Source organism: Pituophis catenifer, unplaced genomic scaffold (assembly GCF_029215685.1).
Source record: "Pituophis catenifer annectens isolate HBS135680 unplaced genomic scaffold, rPitCat1.0.hap2 SCAF_1, whole genome shotgun sequence".
Classification (NCBI taxonomy): Eukaryota; Metazoa; Chordata; class Lepidosauria; order Squamata; family Colubridae; genus Pituophis; species Pituophis catenifer.
In genome coordinates, this window is record NW_027256881.1 from 66,939,684 (window position 1) to 66,965,726 (window position 26,043).

A 26,043-nucleotide genomic window follows, 5' to 3' on the forward strand; every position below is an offset into this window, starting at 1 on the left:
CACAGCTACTGAGATAGACGAAACGCAGAGAAGCTCTTTTGCCAATCAGATTATTTTCTTCTGTTCTTATTCCTAATAATAACATTTGTGGAAATGCCCCCTACAGATCTTAAGTATTGCTTTGGTGACTGGAAAAATGATAAGTGCAGTAACTGTTGAGTCAATGGGCCATCAAATACCTGATGTCACAACTCCTCCCTCAGTTTCATTGGTCTATTGGCCAATCTAGATCACAAACCAAACTGGCAAGCTGATGCCCATAAGGGAGTTTACCTTCAGATCAAAGATGAGTCATAGTAAATTCAAAAGGCAAATTGGCAATTTAAGGGAAAATATCGTGTAAAAATTTATTTAATTTTATTTCAGCAATTGCAAAGGGATAAAATCCTTGTTTGTAATGCAGCTGTAGACAATTTGCTAAAATGCAACGAAAATAAAGAAAGCCAAGGTACTATAGATTGAATAAAATAATTTACTATAGTACAATGTTTCCCAGTGGCTTCACTTTCAGATATATTGGGGTAATAGCTTTCCATCAGAATAGCCTTTGGCTGTGCTGGTTGGCAATACTGGGAATTGCAAATTCCTCAGCTCAAGGAAAACTAATATAATGCTGCAGAGGTAGAAATAAAAGAAAGTGTCTTGTTTTCATAGTTTTCCACAAACTAATATCCTCCAGATGAGTTGCATACTACTATCATCAACCAGCATGACCAATAGCCAGGGAAACTGAGAAAACAGGGTGTTGAAAATAATGGTTTAATTAACCACTGTTATGTTGTGCTAACAAACATAATGTAGCTGACTTTATTTTGACTTAGTATATTACCCAAACCTAGGCATTGTGGTTTGCATATCAGAGTTTATGCAGTTGGTGAACTCAACCACAGTTTTCTGAATAATCCACAAATTATAAACAAAACTATTGCTTTGTGCAACATGTGGACCAAGGTTTTTGTGTTCACCAACCATGGTTGCCCCATAGTTCCTCTATAAGCATCCAAGAGTCAGTTGATGGTCAACCACTGTGCTCAGTCAAATCTTATAAATATTTTTCCTCTAATCCTAAGCAAGTAAATAATGATTTGGTGGAAAGATTTAGAGGAGAGCAGTCATGCATTTACTGTAACTCCAATCAGTTTCAATGAGGAAGATTAGATTTGGTGAGTACTGTTAAGTACATGCTGGTTGTATTGTAGAGACTAATGGTGAACCACAATGTATCTTCTCATAATAATAATTTATATCTTCGAAGGAAATCTTACAAAGTGATAAGAACCCATAGAATGAAATGCTTGAGTTTCAAACTTTCTTCTCCGGAAATCCACAAGACCTACAAGCCTTGTTCACACCTCTTGTCTTATACAACTGCTTTGAAGTTGTGGTCTCCCCTTTATCTTCCATGGAGCATCTCACCTAGTTTTCTTCTCTGAACCCTGATCTTTATAAATAAAGTCAGAGCTCTCACAACTTGCAGTGTCATTCTAACAATTAAAAGGGGGAAAATGAAATAATTTTGATAAAACAAACTCGATTTCATTGAGGGCCGCATCAGGGTTGTGTTTGATCTTGGGGCAGGGGGAGCGTGGCCAACTCGATGTCACTCGTGTCGGGGGCGCCTGTGGTGGCCTGACCACTTTGCCAGCAAAAACAGAGCTCAGGAGTGCTGCCTGTGGTCCTCGCGAGCTCCATTTTCAGCTGCAATGGCCTCCTGCAACCCTCTGCCAGCAGAAATGGAGCTTTGTTTTCGGCTGCAACAGCTTCCTGCAACCCTCTGCCAGCTCCGTTTTTGCTGGCAGAGGCACTGTGGGCCGGTCTTTTGCTGTTTCCAAGGTGGCCCTGCAGGCCAGATCTAAGCACCTGCCTTGAGTTTGACACCTCTGATATAGGTCATATCATCTCATGGTCTTGCAGCATATGGGTGTATTAATTAGTGGTTTCAGACCTTCTTGTCACCTTTGAAAGAACAATTGCAATGATACTAAATTATTATGCAATGGCATTGTACAAATGACACAGATTATGTATCATCATGATATAGTCATCGTACACGTCATTTTCCCTTCCTTCTATCCCTTTCAGGTACCCATGTATTAAGGTCACCAGACTGGACAAGGTTGCTCTATAATATTTATTCACAAATTTTACTGCTGCTCATTTAAACATGGGAAATGTATGTTAGCATTTGTATGTATGTGCATTTCAACTAGTTTCAGAGTCTTTCATACAGTATATGTACTATGCTCAGCTTTCCATCCTTCCGAGGTTGGTAAAATGAGGACCGAGATTGTTGGGGGCAACAGGGTGACTCTGTAAACCACTTATAGAGGGCTGTAAAGCACTGTGAAGCGGTATACAAGTCTAAGTGCTATTGCTATTGATCTAGCTGATGGGACTATACTTTTAATGCTAAGCCGAATGATTTATACTAAAAGCTGTGTAAAAGGATTTCCTGATTTGTAATGTGACAGTCCAAATATTAAGTGGAGTTCTATTGTTGACATTTCACATGCCATAATGATTCCTCTTCAGTTTAAAAATGTACCCAATTGGGGGAAAAATACTGGTATCTCTTTTCTCTCCCAACTAATAGGTAGTTTCCACAATGGTTATTAAGTTGAAAGAAATATAGCACAAAAGCAAATATGTCTTCCAGAGCTTTGGCACTACAAATTCAGAATAATTAGAGTTAGGGGTGAAAATCCATCATCCAAGAAGTTCATTCAACCCTCGGTCTAATTTCAAAAGTGCTCTGCAAGCAAACAGTTCAAAATACTGGCACAAATAGACTTCCTTCTTGAGAGTGTTCAATAGAGAGAACGAATAGAATAGTCTTCAAGTCTATTCAAAATGCTTTGATTTCTTTCCTTCTTGTATCCAAGGGAACAATGAGGTTTTGAGTTTCAATTCTCCCCAATAATAACATCCAACCTGCAGGCAGGATCTACCGATAACTCATGGACTACTGCTGTAGCCATTTATCTACAAGAGGGTTTCAATGAAATCAGTGGGCTTTAATTCTATTGAGAATTTGTAGCACTTATGATGCATATACTTAACAGTGTTCCAACTTTAGCCAAGAATAAATGTGTGAGACAAATTAAAAAAACAACAACAACCTACCAACATGGTTTATGTGACAGATAATGAAGTACAATGCAGCCTTTAGAAAGGGCTAATGTAAAGGGCTAATGCAGTTAAAAGTGGTTTGTTTTCTAAATCATCCATCTGTCCTGTAAGAAACCAGTTAATCTATATTCTGTGTTAAGAATGTTTCAGCCACTGAACAATTGTAAAGCATGGAATATTTTACAAAGCACAGATACTAACAAGTGTTTCAAGAGTATGTTTTTTTACATCAAATATTTTGTGCTGTGTTTTTCTTACTGTTTATTTTGTGGAGCTCCATGTCACAGAAATTATGAATATCACCTTTGAAGCCCTGACGGTCAGAGCTTCAAAGATGACATTCAGAAAGTCTGTGACATGGAGCTCCACAAAATAAAAATAAGTATAAATTAATCCTGATTCCTGCTATGAGAACAGGCAGAAAAGCACACACACTGCAGCTTTCAAGGAAATTGATTCTTTAAACCCAAATCCAATGTTCGTTTACATGGAAATGTGCCGCTTAGCAAAAATTGGAACTAGGTAATTATATCTGTATTTATTAAGGATTATTTTTTTTAAAAAGATAAATAAATATGGAAAAATATAGAAGTAGAAAAAAAAAGATAAAGAAAAAAGTTGAAAACAATGAAGGAAAAACCTTTAATGAAGGAACTTCTGCTCTTGTTTACAGCAGTTATAAAAATACTTGATACTATTTCCCACCTTCAAAATTACATAATGTAAGTTCCCTTCTCCCCATTTAAAATTATTTTTACTCAGTAAATCCAGAGATTATCAGTTCATTTTTATCTATTTTCAGCAAAAAAAAGTCCATCAAGGGTTTCTAGACTTTTCTAAATAGCATAATCTAAATATTAGCTTCTGTACTATACCAATGTATTGTGTGATGGCAATTTTTTAAAAGGAACAAAGTTCAATTCCAGAACAGTATTAAGAGTATATGGGTAGAAAATATTTGCTTAGAACAGGTGTGTCTGACCCATGGCCTACAGGCAGCCCTCAATAGACAGTAATGCGGCCCACAAAATAATAAATAGATAAATAATAAAGTTGTGAGTTATATACATTAATTATTTTATGTTTTTATATATGGCCCAAAGTAATTCTTCTCATTCATGTGACCCAGGCAAGCCAGAAGTTTGGACAACCATGCCTTAAATGTTATAACTAATTATGTGCATCCAGTCATTGCTGACTCTTAGAAACCAGAGAGATTCATAATAATCTGTTCCTAACTTGGTCTTTCAGCTCTTCCTAAACCGTACCAATTGTTTCTGTAACTGAGTCTATCCACTTTGCTACCAGTTGACCTCTTTTTCTCTTTCCTTCCACATTTCCCAGCATTAGAGCCTTCTCCAGAGAGCTTTGCATAATGTGTCCAAAATAGCATGTTACACCTATTAGTAACACATACACCTTAGTAACACAGTTACAGGGAAATCCAAAAGAGATTATTTACTTTTTGATAAGGTCCATCTTCAAAGATGCCTGAACAAACAGAACAGTCCCTGGGCACGAGGAAAATTTACCTTATGAATAGTTAATTGTTAAGGAACAGAAAATAAAAGTAAATGAAAGGAATTTGTCTTTGGTGCATATGCTCTCAGTGTACATAAAGAAAAAATAAAATATATTCATCAAGAATCATAACATACAACACTGTGGTTGTATGGTTAGAATGCAGTAATGCAGGCTACTTCTGCTGATTGCCAGCAGTTCAGCAGTTCAATTCTCACTGGCTCAAAATTGACTCAGCCTTCCATCCTTCCTAGATCGATAAAATGAGGACCCAGATAGTTGGGGGCAAAATGCTGACTCTGTAAACTGCTAGAGAGTGCTATAAAGCACTGTAAAGTGGTATATAAGTCTAAGTGCTATTGCTATATCAGGGCTATAGGAGTGAGAAATCAAAAACACCCCAGTAGACAATGGCAAACCTCTTGCATACTGTTGTCAAGAAAATGGCATGGATGTGTTCATATAATCTCTGGTAGAAAAGTTTGATTTGAAAACTTCAATACAGTACAACTATTCTGGAAGCATCGTTCTCCTAATTCTAATTCCCAACCCACCAAAATGTACACAGAAACACTGAGAGAAACTAATGCAAAATGATGGTTTTACTTTGGCTCTTACAGTAAACTAGAGGATGCTCTAATTCTGGAGTTTGGGAAATGCTTCACTGGATTCTTTTACCTCAGTTCACTCAGCTGGAGACTTATGACTTTGCCTCTGCTCTCTATGATTCTTTGCTCTGGCAAGGGGGCAAAAGTCACATCTCATCTAGATGTACAACAGTAACTGAAAAACACTGGGCTATGTAAACACTTTAGCATGCATTTTGAGTGTTAAATATTAAAATGAAGGAGTAATCTGTAGTTCAATACAAAATTACTCAATATCCGTATAGATTTATGAATGCAATTCCATAAAACGTCTGCATTTTTCTTTATTTGTTGATGCAGTTTGCAATGTTAGCATGGTACTAGGAAAAAAGGTTCCTCTGGAAGGAATTTTGATAAGGAAAATGGCTCACAAAAATACATTCAATGTTTTGATTTTTTTTTTTAAAAAAAAATACACAATTGATACCAAACCAGAATGGAACAAATTTATCATTAGGAAAGTGAGAAACCTGGATCAGATCAAACTTAATGGATTCACTCATCTTTAGGATTTTTAGGTCATACAAAACACCTACTTTTTCTATATAAATAAAGGTTTCCCTCGCACATATGTTCCCGACTCTAGGGGGTGGTGCTCATCTCCGTTTCAAAGCCGAATAGCCAGGGCTGTCTGAAGACGTCTCCGTGATCATGTGCCCGGCATGTCTAAATGCCAAAGATGCACAGAACGCTGTTACCTTCCCACCAAAGGTGATCCCTATTTTTCTACTTGCATTTTTTACGTGCTTTCAAACTGCTAGGTTGGCAGAAGCTGGGACAAATAACGGGAGCTCACTCCGTTACACAGCTCTAGGGATTTGAACCGCTGAACTGCCAACCTTTCGATCGACAAGCTCAGCATCTTAGCCACTGAGCCACTGCATCCCTACTACTTTTTATATATGTGTGTGTTCTAAATACTTATATAGTAAGTTTTCCTTTTTTCCTATCTCAATGGTAGAATCTAGGAGTTAGCCAATAAAATTGAAAAATTGATAGGAAAAATGTAGCAATTCATAAACTATGGATGTTATTACTACAAAACGTAGTATTGAGTGGCTTTACAGGGGAGTTATTTTAATAGCTGGCCGCTCCTTGTTGACCTTGTCTGGAATCAGACCTAACCTGGATCAGGTAAACCAATTTGATGATTCCTTAGAGGAGAGACCATCAAAGGTACCAAAATTTTGGACTCCCCTGAGAAATCAAAAACATTAAAGGAAGGCAATACCAAACCACTTTCACACTGTTGCCAAAATTACACCATAAAATCGTCAAGCTTTTCTTTTCCATTCAAGGGGGATCATATCGTTCTAAGGGACCTTTTCCCCCTTTGTTGTCTGTGTATAGAGTGACAAAGAGGTGCTACAATTCCATTTGCCTCACTGCTGACAATCAGGGAAGCCGTCATCCCTAAAGTTGCAAAACTACTACCGTCGATTGGGAAGCTCCAAACATCACTACACACGAACCCAGACGCCCGAAATATTAGCAATTCAAAAACCTCACGGCCCGGCCCTGGGGACGTGCAACTGTCAACACCAAGTCACACGTTTCGGGCTGTTGGCGCAAGCGCCGGCATTTCCCCCTTCCTCTCGTTTCGGCTATAGCGCCGGCTTGCACAAAGGAGTTGCGTTACTACGGCGCCTTCCTTGCAGCCTTATTCGAAGATCCCCCCCCCCTTTCCATTCTCGAGTTGTTGTCATCCTCTTGGTCCACGCACGGTTGGTCGTTCAGGTGCCATTAACGAGGCGGACCGCGCCAAGGGGAAAAAAAACAACCGCGTCCAGATTTCCACGCTCCCTCAAAGAGTTCGCTCCTCCTTCGCGCAGCCTTTGGCGCCAAGAGTGCTTCGGCGCCAAGAGTGCTTCGGAAAGCGGGCAGCGGCAGTACGTGCAGATTCAGGCGGGTTGCAAATCTTGCGCGCGATTCTCTGCAGCCTGCAGCATGTGAACGGAGTTTCCCGACCATCCACCTCGAGCTATGTACTCCGGGAACAGCAGCCGCGGCAGCAGCGTGGAGCCCACGCCGGGGGAACAGGACTTGGAGCGGCGGCGACAGCAGCAGCAGCAGGCGGCGGGGGACTCGGGGACGCCGTTCAGCGCCAGCACCTACCACCTGCTAGCCCTGCTTATCGCCGCTATCGGCTTCGTGGGCTTGTGCAACAACTTGCTGGTCCTGGTGCTTTACACCAAGTTCAAGCGGCTCCGCACGCCCACCAACCTCTTCCTGGTGAACATCAGTCTCAGCGACCTGCTGGTGTCGTTTTTCGGCGTCAGCTTCACTTTCCTCTCCTGCCTCAGGAATCGTTGGGCCTGGGACGAGGCGGGATGCATGTGGGACGGCTTCAGCAACAGCCTTTTCGGTAAGGTAACAGGTAACGGTAACAGAGTTGGAAGGGACCTTGGAGGTCATCCAGTCCAACCTCCTGCTCACGCGGAAGACCTATACTAGGGATTCGAACCACCGAACTGCCGACCTTTCTGATTGACAAGTGGAAACGATTCACGAGCCCTGAACTCCAGCCTGGTATGGGGGTCGTCGCATGTCCCTCTGAAGTGCATCATCATCATCATTGTCGTCGTCGTCGTCGTCGTCGTCGTAGTAGTAGTAGTAGTAATAGTAGTGAATCTCTGCTCCGGAGCAGAGTTCTCTTATTTGAGTGCTGAAATAGGTTCTGATGTGCGTTGGTGCTATGGTGCTAATGTTGACATTTCCAATTGAACCCCCAATTCAGGGTTTTAAGGGTTCAGATCAAGCCTTTCTTTAATGTCAAGGTAGCTAACAAAGAGGTTATTATTCTCCAAAGCACCGGAGGGCAGGACAAGAAACAATGGTTAGAAACTAATCAAAGAGAGAAGCAACCTGAAATTAAGGAGAAACTTCATAACAGCAAGGACAATTAACCAGTGGAACAGCTTGCCTTCAGAAATTGTGGGTGTTCCATCACCTGAAGTTTTTAAGAAGAGTCTAGACAGTCACTTACCTGAAATGGTTCTCCTGCTTGAGCAGGGAGCTGGACTAGAAGATCTCCAAGGTCCCATCCAGATAGTTCTATTTTATGCTCTTACTTGCCCCTCATAAGATAACTGGCCTGCCTGCTTTAGTTGATTGATCTCTTCTACTTAATCACTGAGTTCATTAGGGGTATAGGTCCTCCTGGAGAAAACCTAGGGGGTCACCAGGAGTCAAAAATGACTGAGTGGCACACAATCAATCAGATAGCCTTATCACAGCTTGATTTGAATGGGCTTCGGAGTACCTTTCTGTTCCTGAGATTACCAGTTGTATAGGCTGAACGTGGGAACAGTTCATTTTTCTTCCCATTTTCCATTTTTCTGACATTTCACAATGTATAGAAGCAAGCGTTAGGGTAATCCGCCACTGTAAATAGCAGGTGTGAATTTTTGGAAAACAGCTGGACTAGAAGACCTCCAAGGTCCCTTCCACCGCATTCTATTCTAAGGGAACCTATTGGTTAAGCTAGGAGTTCCAGTTCTGACTCTGCTGACTTTCATAACTGTTCTCTGTTTTATATCTTTGCTCCATAGTATCCCCCTTTTATACTTAACCCCTATTCAGCTCAATCATAGTTTCATTTCACATCTCATTTTCTAATAATGGAAGTCTCTCATTCCTATTACTGAGCGGCAGTTAGTGAAAGAAAGACTGCTAATGTTCCATCAAGCAAGCACTGTATGGCCTCAGGCATAAAGCAATCAGGGCAGCAGCATCTATGTATCAGACGCACCTGCTCTTCATTTGGGGATCCAATGGAAGTTGTACTGTGGTCCTCAACAGTGCTATGCAGGTCATATCAGTCTGCGGAACAAACCTTTGGAATTGTGCATCTGTGCGAATATCTTTGCATTCTACACAAACTCAGTTGCTGTTTCAGACCACCTCCATAGATCTCTCACCAATTGACCATTTTCCAAACATTTCTTATAATCCTCACCAATGGACAGAGAATAAATCATATGATGCTTATAATGTTGTCTGCTCTGAGATCCTATTAGTACCCTCTCTCCTATGGTTTTTTTCCTGTAATGGTCAGAGTTTGTAGTCATTTTGCCAGGTTCTAATTTCATATATACTGTACATCATTTTTTTTTCAACCTCCTGTTGTGTTAGTCTTCATTAACTTGGGTAATTGTGTATGATAGAGGTTATAGTCCAATCTGTCTGGAGCATTCTAGACTTGGAAAGTTGCCTAACACCATATGCACTAGCTGCTGCTTCTAAGTTCACCACCAAGCCCTTCTAAAATCTTTTTCGCGGGGCTTTTGTGTTAACTTCTGAATTGTTCTTCCCAGCTGTAATTAATTCTTAGGCATCATTGTATTTTAGATTGACAGCTTTTTGGAGTAGAGATAGCCATTAATCATGAAATTATTGTGGATGTCTTGAGTCATCATTTCCTCCTGTTTCAAACATTTAGACTGCCATTACCAAATCTTATCAGCTACATTCAACTACTGGAATTGCTTGATCCAAATAAATCTTCAATGTGGGTGAGAGAAACCCAGGGCTGTGGAAAACAGTTCAGAAAATCAAATGGAGTTTTGGATGAATGCTAAATTGAAATACTGAACAGGCATATTCCATCCTCATTATTTCCTTGTTGCATCTCTTTTGTAATATGTGATATTTATATCTGAAAAAAAGATATCTCTAAAATTTATTGGTTCGATTTATATGCCGCCCTTCTCTGGAGACTCAGGGCTGCTTACAATGCGTTAAGCAGTAGCCTTCATACTTTTGTATATACCTGCTTAGTAGGGCTTTTGGCTCCCCATAAGTGGTGTTCTTTTTTATACAAAGTCAGTTTATTGCCCCCACAATCTGGGTCCTCATTTTACCTACCTCGGAAGGATGGAAGGCTGAGTCAACCTTGAGCCTGGTGAAATTTGAACTCGAAGTAATTGCAGGCAGCTGGCAGCTAAGTGCTACTTTAACAGCACTTTAGTCCGCTGCACCACCAAGGCTCCTTAAAATAAGAAACAAAGTACAGCCATGTTGCCAAAAGAGAAGATTATAATAAAGATTATAATCTAAGACTTCTATCCAATTTTAAATATTGAACTGGGAAAAACCTCCAATCTAGGTAGCTAGAATCTGTGGCATTTACAGCTTTTTAATAAAACTACCCAAGTTTTCTACATTTTTTTCAAATCTGTTGGAAAAAGTTTGTATCTCCTAGGTAAATCTTCTTTTGTTTGCAAGTTGTAGAGTAAGCAACATGTGGCCTTCCAGTTATTAAAATGTAAATTCTAGCATCACGTATTATCAACAGTGCTAGCTGGGACTAATGGGAATTGAATTGCCTTGTTTAACACTCATGCATTTATATTTTGATATTACAAGGTATCAATTCTCAGGTTTAATACAAGTCACTAAGATGAGAAATCCTTATCCCAGATTCCATAAATAAATTATATATTGCGGTTACTGAGATCTGGATTTGATATAGAGTGGATAGTTGGAATGAAATCTCCCAAGGCCAGTTGTTGGGGTAGAGAGACTAACAGTGGTAGTGGTGATAGAATTAAGGAAGGGATTTCAGATTGTAATGGGCAGAGAGAAATATGATGGGAGACGTGGGGTAGGTTACACTTCTGACTTGCCAGCTGGAATATAAGAGTGATGATGGCCTTAGCCAGGATTGCAACTGAGCTACCTGTCTTAGACCAGTTTTAAAGAAGTTAATTTAGGACTCACTGGATAAGAGCCTAATGCTGGGAACAATTGAGGTCAAAAGAAGAAGGGACGGCAGAGAATGAGGTGGCTGGATGGAGTCACTGAAGCAGTAGGTGTGAGCTTAATTGGACTCCCAGGGATGATAGAGGATAGGAAGGCCTGGAGGAAAGTTGTCCATGGGGTCGCGATGGGTCAGATACGACTTTGCAACTACAACAACAAATGAAATGCCTAAAATGTTGCTAGTGTAAAGCAAAGACAGATGTATCAGATGTTTTAGCTTACAGCTTCACAATCAGAGCAGCAAAAAGGCAATATATTCCCACTGCTATTACATCTTCAAATTGTCATCCAGCAACATTATAAACATTCATGGATCCTATTAGGGAATTAAAGAGATCTTATGAGGCTTCACCAAGTAAATCAATAAATCAGATCTGCTTGGCATTGGGCGCTAGGTTTAGTCCTATTGATAATAGGTTAGTGCCACGGGTGGGTTCTACTTACCTTTACTAGTGGTTTGTAGTGGAGCCGCGTACGCAAGCGAAGCAAGGGCTCACACACGCTCTTCTGCGCATGCGCAGAAGTGTTTTGATGACATCGGGGTCGGTGGACGTAGCCTCCCGCTGGTTTTACTACCTATAGAACCGGTGCGAACCAGGGGCAACCCACCACTCGTTAGTGCTGTTAAGGGGCCTGATGCTACATCTTGCATTGTTATCTCAGAAAGTTTGAGACTGTTGGTCCTGAAAAAGCATACAAGGTTCTTTCTGATTTATTTATTTGATTTATGTAGCTGCTCATCTCATCTTACAATATGCTAGGTGGTTTACAATAAAGCAAATAATGTCCTGAACGTAAAAATACATAGCAGAAAACATCTCAAAATGGATATCAACAAAGCCATAGGCTTTATCACACACCCATGGCACCAGGTCCAGGCATTAAAACCAAGTTTTTAGGACCTTATGAAAAGCCAGATGAAAAGAGGCTGGGAATGGGGATTGGTTAATACTTCCTTGAAAGAAAGTAGGTTGCCAGCAGCCCTGAAGGAAGTGCCCTCTATTCCAAAATGTTTCTTAATCCAGCAATGTTACTTAATTATAATTTGATCTCCAAACTTCCCTTTTTATGTAAGGCTGCTGAAAAGTTGATGGATTTGCAGTTACAGGAGCACTTTAGGAAATGAATTATGAATGGTACTGCAACTACATTGATTGCTCTTGTGGATGACCTGTACTAAGACCAGAACACTACTAGCATAACTTGTCTTGCTAGGCGTCTTATCCACTTTTGATACTATTGATTATGATATCCTTCTGAATCTCTTCTGAGCCCAAGTTTGATTTGCAGTGTCTCTCTTTCCCAAGGGAGAAGCTTGATCCAGTGGTAGTGGTAGGGGAGAGCTAGTAGAGCATTGGATTGTGGGTCCTGCAGGTCAACATTTCTGCCCCTCTTTTTAAACAACCAAATGAAGCCATTGATGGAGATTATCTGTTCTGCAAAGGGCCAGATATCAATATGCTGTGATGATACTTGTACATCTTGATTTCTGACCAAAACACTGAAGTTTTGTCTCAGTGCTTGAAGGTTGTTAGTATCTGGATGGAGAACAGCAGCCTTGGACTAAACTCAGCAAGACAGAGTGGCTGTGACTATAGAAACCTTCTGATACTAGAATTATTCCATTGTTGGCTCCGGATGAGCTTGCAATATCCTGGGTAGAAGTAATTCATCATCTGAGGTCCTTCTGGATCCTCAGCTGTTGGTCAAAGAGCAGGTGGCAGATGTGGCTGGAAAGGATGTAACTTCATACAGTTACATTTTATATGCCAGTTACTACCTTCTCTAGATCAAGAGACCATGTCCATAGTCTCCTGGTCTATGAGTTCCTTAATGAGTTCCTATATGAAAAATAACAATGTACTATAGGTAATCTTGCCCTGAAGACTACTGTACTGAGAAACTTCAATGCGTCCAAAATAAACATTTTTTGGTATAATATCTCTGTTTTGGATCTGCAATGGTTACCAGTTATATTCCTGAGGCAATTTAAGGTACTACTTCTCACTTGCATAGATGCAATAGTCTGCTCTGACAAATTTAAGTCAACAGCTGAGGACCTGATCCAAGAAGTTGTTGTCAGCAGGCCATCAATCAATTTTTAGGATTTTAAAGTCCACTGGAAACAATTTTTCAATATTGGATCTACATTTCTTGTTCTGCTCTTGGATTCTATGCTTTATAACTAGAACCCTCTAGTATTTGAATCTTAGACTGACATAGTCCTCACAGTCCTTAAACACTGTCTTCATTCCTTCTCTTTTCTTTAATGGCAGTGATTTTGGACTGATCTCCTTGGCTCTGGGTCTCTGGACAATTGGTGCTGCACCTGAACTACTGAGCAAGATCTTATTTTCCCTGTATTTCTTCTGGAGCTGGTGTGTGAGTGCTCAGTTCTTTGAATTACAATCCCATTCATAAACCAGCTGCAATTTGCAACTGTGTGTTTGCTGAGTCTAGAACAGAACAGTGGCTTGGAATGCGGGTATCTTTGGGACCAGCTGTTCTAGCAGTTTCTGCCCATTCAGTAAAATCTGGAACAATGGGCTCTCATTAGGATGCTTCCTTAAGACAGTGTTATCTGGAAGGATAGCTCACCCATAGTCAACTAACTTCCTCCCTATTCACATTCCAGAAAGCCATTAATATATGACCATTCCAAAGCTACTGCTTTGGCACAAAGTTCACAGATAGTCCTTGACTTAACAACCGTTTGTTTAATGACCATTCAAAGTTACAACAGTACTGAAAACAGTAATTTATGATGTGTTCTCACACTTATGACCATTGAAGCATCCCCACAGTAACATGATCAGACTTCGGGTGCTTGGCAACTGGCATGTCTTTACAATGGTTGCAGCATCCCAGGGTCCTGGGAGTGTCATTTGCAACCTTCCTAGGGAACTGCTTACAAGCAAAAATCAATGGGGGATGTCAGATTCATTTAATGATCAAGTGATTCACTTAATGTCCATGGTGAATAAAGTCATAAATTGGGGCATGATTCATTTAACAACTGGCTTGCTTAGAAACAAAATATTTGGGCTCAATTGTGGTTGAGTCGAGATCTACCTGTACTATAATTGTGGTTGTTTGTTTTGCTTTAGTCAACCCTTTGTTATTTTGCTGTACTGTTTTTAATTCAGTAAAAAAAATCAGAGATGATTCAGTAAAAAAATCAGTGATCATTTTATGAGCCAGATTACAGTGGCATTGAAACTCTAGTAAGTAAGTAAGTAAATAAATAAATAAATCTTGTCTAAAAAATTGTTGATACTTCTCTATGGATGCTTGAATTTATAGAGCAGTTAACTTACAAGTTGGATCTTCCAATAACTGTCTTGATAGGTTAGATTATCAAGGATTAATCAAGGAGAGCTGATGAAAATTTGATTTTTTTTAGTATCTCTTACCAGAGATAGAAAAATATGAAGGGAATGAATGCAAGCAATATAATTAGAGAGATAAATCAACAAGCAATATAATTAGAGAGATAAATCAACAAGCAATATAATTAGAGAGGTATATTGTCTATAATTACATGTTACATGAACTGCTCTAAGACTGCAAATTAATTAAACAATACAAAAATCGAAGAGTGAAATCCAATAGTACAGTTTCTGTGTAGAGGAAACTTTCCAGAGAACCAGAAGGAACATTTCTGCCACTCTTCTATAACCCTCCATGTTCTCAGGACCTAAATTAGAAGTACTTTAAGTCTCTGGCAAAAACTTATAAGGAAGTCACATAGGTTGAGCAAAAGTTCATAGTGAATTCCCCATGGTGTCTTTTATACAAATTATTTTGCACAGTTGAATTCTCCAGTGAAATTCAGCTTTGTAGAAATCCTTTGCATGCACTCAACCTTTAATGAGGAACACGAGTGACTTCTTGTAAATGTCCATGCATTTATTTATTTATATGAACTATTTTCAAGAAAGATGTGTAATAGAATTATATAACTTAAAACGCCAAGAGACAGTCATGATGATACAAAGCAATAATATTTTTATAATAAATCCCATTGATACAATCAGTCTGTGGTAGTGATCCAGGTTTATTTCTTTTTTAAAAAACAAGTTTTATTGGTTTTTTCTCCTTCCACATTCACCCACATCTTTTTTTTTTTTTTGAACAGTGTTGGCCATTTCTTATCTTATACAATTAATCAAGTTCAAATACATTTTACTTAGTTACAATTCTTGCCAAAATCGTCTTTCCCCCCTTTTCTTTTTTTTAAAACATATCTCAGTATTTCTATACTTGCATACATAAACACCATCTTCATTTGTCCCTAAATTCTAACTTTACTGTATATTTATTCTCTTTTATTCTTAAACAGTTCATTCTTTAGCTTAATATATTTATATTTGTTTGTTCGGCATTACCTTTCTTCCACTTCATCTTTTTTATTGTACAGCAATCTTTCTCCTCAAACCTACCCTCTCCCTCTTCCCTATCCCTTCCTACATTCTTTCCCCATCCTCTTCTTCTCTTCTCTACTTCCCCTTCCCTTCTCCTCTCTTCCCCCCTGTCTTACCTTCTCTGCTACTCTAATTTCCCCTCCCTTCCTTCCTCCCTACTCTTCCATCCCTCTCTCTCCTTCTTCCTCCCTTCCACCTCTCTTCTCCTCCTTCATCTCTCTCTATTGCTGTATACATTTTCAATTTAATATTTTCCACTGTGGAGTCCAGGCAGCCCCATGATCCAGGTTTATTTCTGTTGTTTGCATGCCTCTGCACACTAAAAGGATTTTCAGTTTAAATAAAATTGCTCTTGGTGTCAATTTATTGTTTTTATGTAATCAGCTGCCATATGATCAGATTGATACATCAGGTATCCTTGAATCAGCTTGACTATGATACTGAAATGAAATATTTTCTTTTAAACAGACTTGCATGGATGGCACAAGTGTTGCAACGTTGACATTTGTTTTTAAATATTGCATTAAGCTGGCTTTTGAGAGCCACTAAATTTTTAAACATAAGCTAGTATATTGCACGCATGTAGCCATGGAAAAGTGCATTTGATAGGAAAAGGTTGGACAGATCATGCCCACCACCTCCCACCTCCTTTTGCCCTGAAATAATATCTGCTATTCATTCCAGATAATTTTTTCTAGACATTTTCCTGTTTATTTGTTTAGGTGCGCATAAATTGATTTCGTTTATCTATAATAATGCTAGAAACAATCATGGAAAGGTAGAATGCAAGGATTGGGAGTCATCTTAAAGATCATCATCTCTTGTCCACTTCACGAATCTACAACTGTAGATTCCATCAAGCCTCTGTATAAATATGTCCCACATCTTTTTATTGCAATGTTTTACAGCCCTTAACTTTTTTGGTGATGTCCAACCAAATCTCATTCCTTGCAATGTATGTTCACTGATTCTTGTTCTATTTTCTAAAACAACATTAAACAAATGTATAAACAGAGTTGTATAAACAGAGGCATAGAGTCAAGATCACGTGAAGTATTACTACTGCTTTATAAAACCCTAGTAAGACCACACCTGGAATACTGCAAACAATTTTAGTCACCATACTACAAAAAAGATGTTGAGACCTTGGAAAAAGTTCAGAGAAGAACAACTAAGATGATGAAAGGCCTAGAGACTAAAACATACAAAGAATGGCTGCAGGATTTGGGCTTGGCTAGTCTAAAGAAAAGAAGAATTAGGGGCAACATGATAGCAATATTCCAGTATTTGAGGGGCTGCCACAAAGAAGAGGGGATCAAATTATTCTATAGAGCACCAGAGGGCAGGACAAGAAACTGGTTGAAAACTAATCAAAGAGAGAAGCAACCTGGAATTAAGGAAAAACTTCCTAACAGTGAGGACAATTAACCAGTGGAATAGCTTGCCTTCAGAAATCGTGGGCACTTCATCACTGGAGGTTTTTAAGAAGAGACTAGACAGCCACTTATCTGAAATAGTACAGGTTCTCCTGCTTGAGTAGGGGGCTGCATAGAAAACCTCCAAAGTCCCTTCCAGCTCTATTCTATTCAAATATACCCATCCTCCATCTGATAGCCCTTCATATACTTGAAAACTGCTGACATTTCTATCTAGAGACTTCTCTAAGATAGGCATAGCCAATGCCTCAGCTGTAAGCTGACATGCAATTATCAGTTACCCTATTCCAGATGTGTAGCCTGGTTCAGGGACCCCGTTAGGAAATAATCCAGGTAAGTATTCCTAAGGAACCCAAATGTACACATTTTATTTAAGTAAAAAACAAGCCAGTCTTTATATGGAATCATTGATGTATAAAATTGTTTTTGGACTTAATTTTTGTATTTTATTTGCAAGTTGAATCCTATAGCTGAAACATCCTAGTGGAACGTTATCTGGTTGGTCCAGAATACCGGATATGCAAATGAATCCAGTGCCCATGTGGTTGTGTTTGTGCCTGCTTCCTTGCAATTACAAGTGGAACATAAGGGCTCGTTCGTGACAAAAAATTAGCAGGGTTAGTTTTTTCACATAGCCCTGTTGTCGCAAAGCCACTCTGCATTCTTTGTGCCCTGTAGTTGAAGAGGGTAAGCTTATTGAGACTCTCTTCTGCATTCAAAAACGTATCTGACTGGAGAAGATTATTTTAACCCAAAACAACTGGGGCTGTTCTAAATAAAAAGCCAACTTCCTTTGTCCCAAGTCTGATTATATTTTTGTGTTTACATGCCATGCAAACAGAGTTACAAACAACATAAAGAAAGTTTAATGGCTATACATGAAGGTCAAGGAGAAAAGGTAAGTATTGACACAGGTTCAGCTTAAGGAAAAGCTTTGATTTTTCCAAGCAAAATGGGGAAAAATTGTTGGTTTGGTATTGGAGAAATAGAAAATTCACATAAAAGAGAAGGAGACCTGACTTATTAGGAAAATCACTGGTACTTCAGGGACTTCAAAGCACTTACTGATTCAAACTTCTTGCTTAACTGTGGTTGGCTTAACCATGTTAGTTGAATAAATGACTGCTGGGATCTTATTCATGCTACGCTATCACGTTGTTTGAATTTTGGCTAAGTTTATAATATAGACCCAGTACTACCTAGTTAGCTTAAAATAATCTGATCCCATAAGCAAGAGCTTTTAAACAATTTGAGCTAACTTCAGGGACTAAATCTCTGGAAATGATTTCTACTACAACTGCATTGAGCAGGATGAATAGTTAGGCTGAATCCTCTGGAAGCAAAGGTTCATTCCAGTTAAAAAAAGTACAGTGTAAAAATTCTTTATTTGCAGGAAGAAAGTTATAGGATTCTACATGCTATTTATCCATTGCAAGCAAAGTCTAATTAGATCAAGGAGGAAAGTGTACAGGAGAGGTAGTTAAAGTAATAGAACACAAAGTTTAAAAGTTGCTGATGGAGACATCTTTTAAAGGTTGGGCAAGTTCAGAAGCCCAAAACAGAAGCTCTGCTGATTTTGATGTACAAAAGTTAATAGGGCATAGCCTGCACTGAAACTTTTAGAACATCGTGCTTGCTTAAAAATAGGCTGTTTTTATCTCCTGCATTCCTAAACCTTGGAAAGCTTTGGGGTATTAACGGTATGTACTTAAAGAAAATCTTGTGAAAATTGAATTGTTTAACAAAATGCGTATTCTCTGGCTAAGTATAAGCTGTCTTTATTTTGTTATTTTTTTAACAATGCAAGTCAGGGGTCTGCAATCTCTGGGCCATGGCCCACTACTGAGCTGTGGCTTTTCCGTCATTGAGCCGCATGAGTGGCTGGCCAGAACGAGCACACATGTGCGTGCACACAGCTCAACTTGCGTGAGTGGCAGGCCAGTGGGGAATAGCATGCCGGCCCGCCACTTGTGCAAGTCAAACTGCATGCATGTGCGCTAGCCTACCACTTGTGCAAGAGCTGAATGCACATATGCATTGCTCGCCACTCGCACAGTCCAGTTTTCCCCTTTCCCTCTCCAGCTGCAAAGGTTGGGGACTCTGGTGTAAACTACCTAAAGTGACTATGTGTGAGTTGGAAAGCCATATAAATGTGTTTAATAAATAAATAAACATCCATTGACTCTTTGTTTATATATTTATATCGAACATTCAAATCTTAATATAGAACTTCTCCCTTCCCAACATGTCCACTGTGAGATGGCATTGGAGAAAGTATTGGTAATAGAATATCAACGGGCAAGAGGATGTTAGATTACTTATTTTTTTTCTGACTTCTCTCTATTCCAATTAATACCTATCATATAGTAACGTAAAATCGGCATTTATTTGTGCCCCATGAACTGTTCATTCTGTTTATAGAATGTTCATTCTGTTCATAGTTGAGTGGATGCAACAGATGTCATCTGAGTTGCCCGCTCTAAGTGTTCTTTGTACTGATTTATTCACAAGTCTAAATCAGCCCATATTGACAAACTCAAAAGAGATTCTTAGTTTCTAACATGTAATGGAGTTTGTTTCATTGTGCCTTGGCTGAAGCCTACTTACTGAAATGTGAAATTCTTTCAATTAGAATTTGTATATAGAACTGGCCTGCACATCGAGGAGAAAGGACCATGTTAATAAATTAAATATCCTCATAAGCCTCAAAGAAATACATGGAATGTCAAAAAATTGTTCTTCAGTTAGCATAGTGGTGGAAATGCTGGAGCTGGCAGTTGTGACAAGGCTTGGAGGTGCTCGGCATGTCTTTTGGGGTGGCAGGGGTGGCAGCTCTGCATGTACTTCTTTTTTAAAAAGTGGCAGGCTGCATGTATATAATGCTGCTCTTCCCCCGCTCCCAAATGTTACATGCAGCCACCTACCACCCCAAATTCCACATTCATTATGTCAAGTAGTGAACTAGACTCAATTATTCTAATTAGTATTTGCAAAGTGGAACCCTTTCCTAGCTGTTAGACTACAATTCACATTATTCTTCATGATCCTGGCTACTGGTTAGTTGTGGTCCAGTAAATCAGATGTTCAGTCACTAAATTGTGTCCAGCTCTTCATAACCCCATGGACCGTAGCACGCCCAAATCCCGTGTCCTCCACTGTTTCCCAGAGTTTGCCCAAATTCACATTCACATATATCCGTTGAGGCTGCTATAAATGGTATCAGTTGTATTGGTAAGCAACAATATTTCACAGACATACATTGTGAAATGCATGTATTTTAATTGCATTCTTAATGATTTTGCTGTAGTCTAGACTTAACTGAGTTGGTAAGAAATTACTTCTGAGTAGGGAATCTTGGGAGCTGCATTCCCAACATTTTGGGAGGGCATTGAATGAAAGAAGGGTGATCTGATGTTTCAATATTTGATTTCAAGAATTAACACTGTGGTGGTGATAAGCGAAAGATGTTCTTGGCTTGCAGCTCTCCCAATGTTGGAAAAATATATATTTTCTTTTTTCTGTCCCTAGACACTCCTGCTCTATATGCTCTATTGTGCATATAGAGCAGGAGTGTCAAACTCATGGCGTCACGTTGGCATCAGATGATGTATTGTGACTTTTCCCCCCTTCTCTAAACCGGGGGTGGATGTGGCCAGGGCATGATGCATCCGGCCTGCGGGCTGCGAGTTTGACACCTCTGATATAGAGCTATAAGTATAGAATAATAAAACAAGACTAGAAATCCACATGTCTGTATGCAGGACAGTTATATCAGACGATTTAAAAATTATTGTATAATGCTTGCTTTGTTTTATATCTCCCTGCAGGAATTGTTTCGCTTATGACTCTCACTGTCTTGGCCTATGAGCGGTACATTAGAGTAGTGCATGCAAGAGTGATTGATTTCTCGTGGTCTTGGAGGGCAATCACATATATCTGGCTTTATTCCTTAGCCTGGACGGGAGCACCTCTTCTTGGCTGGAACCACTACACCCTAGAACTTCATGGATTAGGTTGTTCAGTGGACTGGAGTTCAAGAGAACCCAGTGATACTTCCTTTGTCCTCTTTTTCTTTTTTGGTTGTCTAGTGGTACCACTTGGAATCGTAGTCTACTGCTATGGGCATATTCTTCACGCAGTACGAATGGTGAGTTGGTTAAACTAATAGCTTGCCCCTAGAGTAAGCAAATAAAATATTCATGGCTAAACAGTGATTAGAACATGAAAAAGTGCTTCTTATTGTATGTGCCTGTTATTACTTACATACAGTATATATTTTCATAATTTGCCTTAGTTTTTCTGACAGTGTGCAACCTCACATAGTTTGCCTGATATTAAAAGTGATAACTGAATTTGATCTGTATATATTTTATTATATTTTGGGGGAGGTGGCATGGGGGTTCTATTACTGTCTTAAAAAGTTACTGTCTTAAAAGTTAACTGTCTTAAAAAGAAATGGAACAAATAATTGAGAAAATACTGATACTTTATTAATCTTGTGTGCTTCTGACTCTCAATCACTCTGAGAATCAAGGACTAGAGTAGTGATCCTAATATGGTCTTCCCTAAAATATTGCTGAGCTGTGGTGGTACAGTGGTTAGAATGCAGTATTGCAGGCTAACTCTGCCCACTGCCAGGAGTTCAATCCTGACCCGCTCAAGGGTGACTCAGCTTTCCATCTTTCTGAGGTCAGTAAAATGAGGGCCAGATTATTGAGGACCATATCCTGAATTGTAAAGCATTATGAAGCTTTATATAAATCTTAAGTGCTATTGCTATAATTACCAGCAAGATGGCCAAAGACCATGTTGGCTGGAAAATTATTGTATAGTTTTTGGAAGATGCCAGATGGGGAAAGCTTGGCTAAAAAGTAATTTCAGCATGTTTCCTAAAGCTGAATTCTGTTTTGTTCAGTGAGAAATGAGTAATAACGTTCCCAAGAAACACATAATTCAGTAGAAATGCATTTGCAGTATGGCTGTAATACTAAATATATTTAGAAACAATTCAGTCCTCCTGATACAAATGAAATGTGTTTAAGGGTGTCTTATTTAATAGTGCAATGTTATTTGTGTTTAGCCTGATAAATCCAGTCACTGAAGTCCAGTGCTATCTTATTAAGAGAAAAAGAATTTTGAGTGATTTTTGTCCAGTCCTCCTCCATTCCAGCATCAATCCAATGTTTACTTCGAATAAATTCCTGGCTGGAGAGAAATTGGCTGATCGGAAAACAACATAAATCTGTTCTACCATTCTAAGTGATGGTTATCACACTGTGGTAGCCTGTCCCAAGAAATACATTGTACATTATACATTGTGTCAGAAAGACAAGAGCTCAATTTTTTCAAGAGAGAGAAATATGATTAGAATTCTAAATGAGACATTTTAATCTGTTTCTTTTCATTTCCAGTTTCATTGTGTGGAAGACTTGCAAACTGTCCATGTGATCAAAATCTTAAGATATGAGAAGAAAGTGGCTAAAATGTGTTTTTTAATGATAACCACGTTTCTTATTTGCTGGATGCCATATGCTGTGGTTTCACTTTTAATAGCCTATGGTTATAGTCACCTTATAACTCCAACAGTGGCTATTGTCCCTTCTTTCTTTGCCAAATCAAACACTGTCTACAACCCTGTTATCTTTATTTTCATGAATAGAAAGGTAAGTCACTTAAAGAAACCTAATAATGGTAAATCACATTCAGTTCATTTTTCTCAACTTCTCAAATGTTAGAAGAAACTAATACTTCATTTTCACAAATGCATGTTCTGGTAGTTGAAGTACATAAACAACAGGATTAATTTTTGTTCTGATACAAAACCAACAGACTCTTTAAAGAAAGGAGGAAGGAACAAGGCAAAATGCCTAGTAAGCAATTTCCCCCAGTCCCAAACTGGTATTGTAGGTTTGACTCTTACTTGCTTAACCTTCTCCCTAAGTTGCTATCCTACTACAACTCCCAAGCCATAAGTCAATAGACATATTTGTGGGGAAGATCCAGGGGTGAAATCCAGCAAGTTCTGACAGGTTCTGGAGAACCGGTAGTGGAAATTTTGAGTAGTTCAGAGAACCAGCAAATACCACCTCTGGCTGGCCCCAGAGTGGGGTGGGAATGGAGATTTTGCAATATCCTTCCCCCAGGAGTGGAGAGGGAATGGGGATTTTGCAGTATCCTTCCCCTGCCACGCCCACCAAGCCACACCGTGCCCACCAAGCCACGCCCACAGAACCGGTAGTAAAAAAAATTGAATTTCACCACTGGGATGATCCAAATTGTAGTCCATCATATCTTAAGTAGAACCTGGGCTAGTGGAAGCTCCAGGTTGCTGTTCTTCAATCCAGGCCATTGACCTCTAAAAATGAGAAAAAATATCAAGATATTCCTGGAATTCAGAATGACTCCACAGCTATCAGGGTTACTTTGGATTCTGCTGCCAGATATATATTTTTGTCATAGTTCATTTCCAAAGGTTTGTAACTCCCTGTCAGTTATTCCAAAGGGAAAATCTTAGTTAATTCATTTTGGCTGAGGAGTTCATGATAGATTCCAGGAAGGAAACAACCAGAATGATTGATTATGGAAGCGATGGATTGTTCCAGTTTGTGGTTTAAGCAGTAGGACATAGGCTATTTTTAACAATGCAGTGCTGGTCTATATATATAGACAAAATAGTTTGTTATACATAGAGCTGTTTGTTTTTTTTTAATTGCCAGTAGTCAAACAATGCTAATGTGAGCTTTCATCTGATTGTATATCAAGCATGTTTTTGTATTTACCAAAACTCATGGCTGACTTTATGTCATCCTGTTTCTGAAATATATTACATTCATGCCATCTGAATATTGGATTTTCAGCGCAGTTTTCTTTCCTTGCAGTTTCGACAGTGCCTTATGCAGCTTCTCTGTGTTCACCTTTTGAGGTTTCAGAGGATTTTGAAAGAAAAGCCAGCGATCAGGAATGAAAAGCCAGTAAGACCCATTGTTGTGTCACAGAAGGCGAGGGACAGGCCCAAGAAGAAAGTGACATTCAGCTCTTCCTCAGTCATTTTCATTATCACCAATGATGAAACCCAAGAGATAGATGACAGTTCCAAAGACACAGGCACAAAAGCAAACATGATCCAAGTGAAGCCTTTATAGCAGATTGCCCAGAAATTGTTCTAAGTTGGCATCTAACAAAACTTTGAGTGGCACAATTTGCAAGACAGTAGTATCTTATATGAAATACTTTTTTGTGTGTGCATTCCTATAATAATTTGCCAAGGAGGGGAGCCGTACAAACCTTAATGCAGTATTCTTCAGCATAATTGTAACGAATTGTACTATTGGTGACTCAAAGCTCTGTTGTAAATGCCTGAGATTGTGACATACACCTGAAAGGTGGATTTTTAAACCTATTTTTGCCTTTATTTCAATTAACCTTCACCTCCCTGTAAGAAATACACCATTGTGACTTTGGTAGGCTGGCTTATGACTCGCGTAGATGCAGGAACGTGCACAAAGTAGAGGAAACCGATTGCCATGGAAAATTGCCTCATGGTACGCATGCTTTTTCACTGTTAAAAACTCATCCATCAGCATGAGGTAAGAATTGTGAAGCACTTGAGGAGCAGTATTTTCTTAATTACAATTGTACTTGATGGTGATGATGAATGTTTTTGCACTGTATTCTTAAATGTCCACAGCAGCTTGTTATAAAAATAGATGGTGCTGTAGATGGATCAACCTTTTCCAGCTTGGTATCTTCCAGACATGTCAGATTATAATTTTCAGTAATCCTGACTAGAAAAATGATATTCTTGCTGTGGTTGTTGCGCAGCCATGTAATTCAATAAATCATTTTGTGATTGAAACATATTTTAACTAAACTTTGGGAGGCCTAGTAGATCCAGGAAATCAGTAATTTTGTGAGGTTAAGAGCCAAATGATACTCAATACCCTTACTTTATTTTTCCTAATCAGAAGAATAAGGAAAGGGTGTCCATTGGTGGTAGAAGCCATCATTCTGAATATCCAGAACCACAGTAATAAAGGGATGTGTTTTTCTGAGAATCTGTAGGAAGTTAATTCTCCAATCCAGGACAACTTTGCAAACTATTTTTATGAGTTTTTATCCCTTTCTGTAGAGGTGGTTTAGTGGCTTAATGATGCTAGAGATGGTCTCTGCTCCAATGATTTGAGTTCTAGCACTCAAACACCATACAGGGCTCATCCATGAAAGAGAAATATTGCTTATACTTTGGATCAAAGATCAAATACAAAAGATGAATCCAATGAGCTTTCTCATTTAGGCTAAGGCACATAGCCATAGCATTTTCACAACACTGAGAGAGCAGATGAGGAAAGCACTGAAGCACTCACTTCAGCCATGGCTGGCTTGTGTGGTTTTGGCAAAGATTTCATTACAGTAGCATACATTTATCAGGTGAAACCACAAGCACTGACAAAGAAGCTGTCCAAATTTTCCTGGATGAACTTGATGAAATCATGACGGATAGGGAATTACTTCCCTGAAGAGATACTCAGTGTGAACAAAACAGTTATTGTGGAACAAAATTCCAGGTGTCTAGGACAACTTTGCGTTGCCAGTTCACCCCTGCCAGCTAACCACTGCCAAGTTGTCTCTGCCAACTCACTGCCACCAAGTCATTGCAGGACAACTCAATACAGCCAATTCTCCAGGGGAGAACTTGCCATGAGTAGCCAAAGGGAGACCAGGATGGGCAGGTGAGTGAACAGAGTGCACAGGAGCAGCCGGGGGTTCTATTGGAGGCAGAGCCAGGCAGGTGAGCAAGTAGGTGGGCAGAGTGCAGAGCAGCAGTGGTGGGCAGAGGCTTCCCGTTTTCACAGCCCCCACCAATGCTGATGCTGCCACTGCCACACCAAGCTTTGGGCCTTTCAGAGAGTGGCACCAACACCACTGAATGGCCCAAACATTGCCACCACTACCACCAATTGGCTTGAACTCTGAGCAGCCCGGAGATCAGCGCTGTGGGACTGGCAGACAGTGTGAAAATGGGAAGCCCTCAGCCACCATTCTGCACTCTGCCCACCTGCTCGCTCTCCTGTCTGCCCGCCTGCTGTCCCTCTGACTGTCCACGGCGACTTGCCCCAGTGAATT

The 26,043-nt window shown here is 39.5% G+C and overlaps 1 protein-coding gene across 1 annotated transcript; it reads left to right on the forward strand.

The window, feature by feature from the left end:
• The first annotated feature begins 7,280 nt into the window (after positions 1 to 7,280).
• On the forward strand, positions 7,281 to 24,062 carry OPN3 (opsin 3). Its single transcript, XM_070950662.1, has 4 exons — positions 7,281 to 7,662; positions 20,748 to 21,067; positions 22,332 to 22,583; positions 23,799 to 24,062. Exons 1-4 carry the CDS (start codon positions 7,281 to 7,283, stop codon positions 24,060 to 24,062), a joined length of 1,218 nt encoding a protein of 405 aa, XP_070806763.1.
• The last annotated feature ends 1,981 nt before the right edge of the window (positions 24,063 to 26,043 follow it).

Bases quoted from the DNA above. Each gene is read 5' to 3' on its own strand.
- OPN3 (XM_070950662.1), top strand. From the start codon at position 7,281: ATGTACTCCGGGAACAGCAGCCGCGGCAGCAGCGTGGAGCCCACGCCG. The intron at 7,663-20,747 runs GTAAGGTAACAG...ATCTCCCTGCAG, and splicing joins CTTCAGCAACAGCCTTTTCG to GAATTGTTTCGCTTATGACT. The intron at 22,584-23,798 runs GTAAGTCACTTA...CTTTCCTTGCAG, and splicing joins TTATTTTCATGAATAGAAAG to TTTCGACAGTGCCTTATGCA.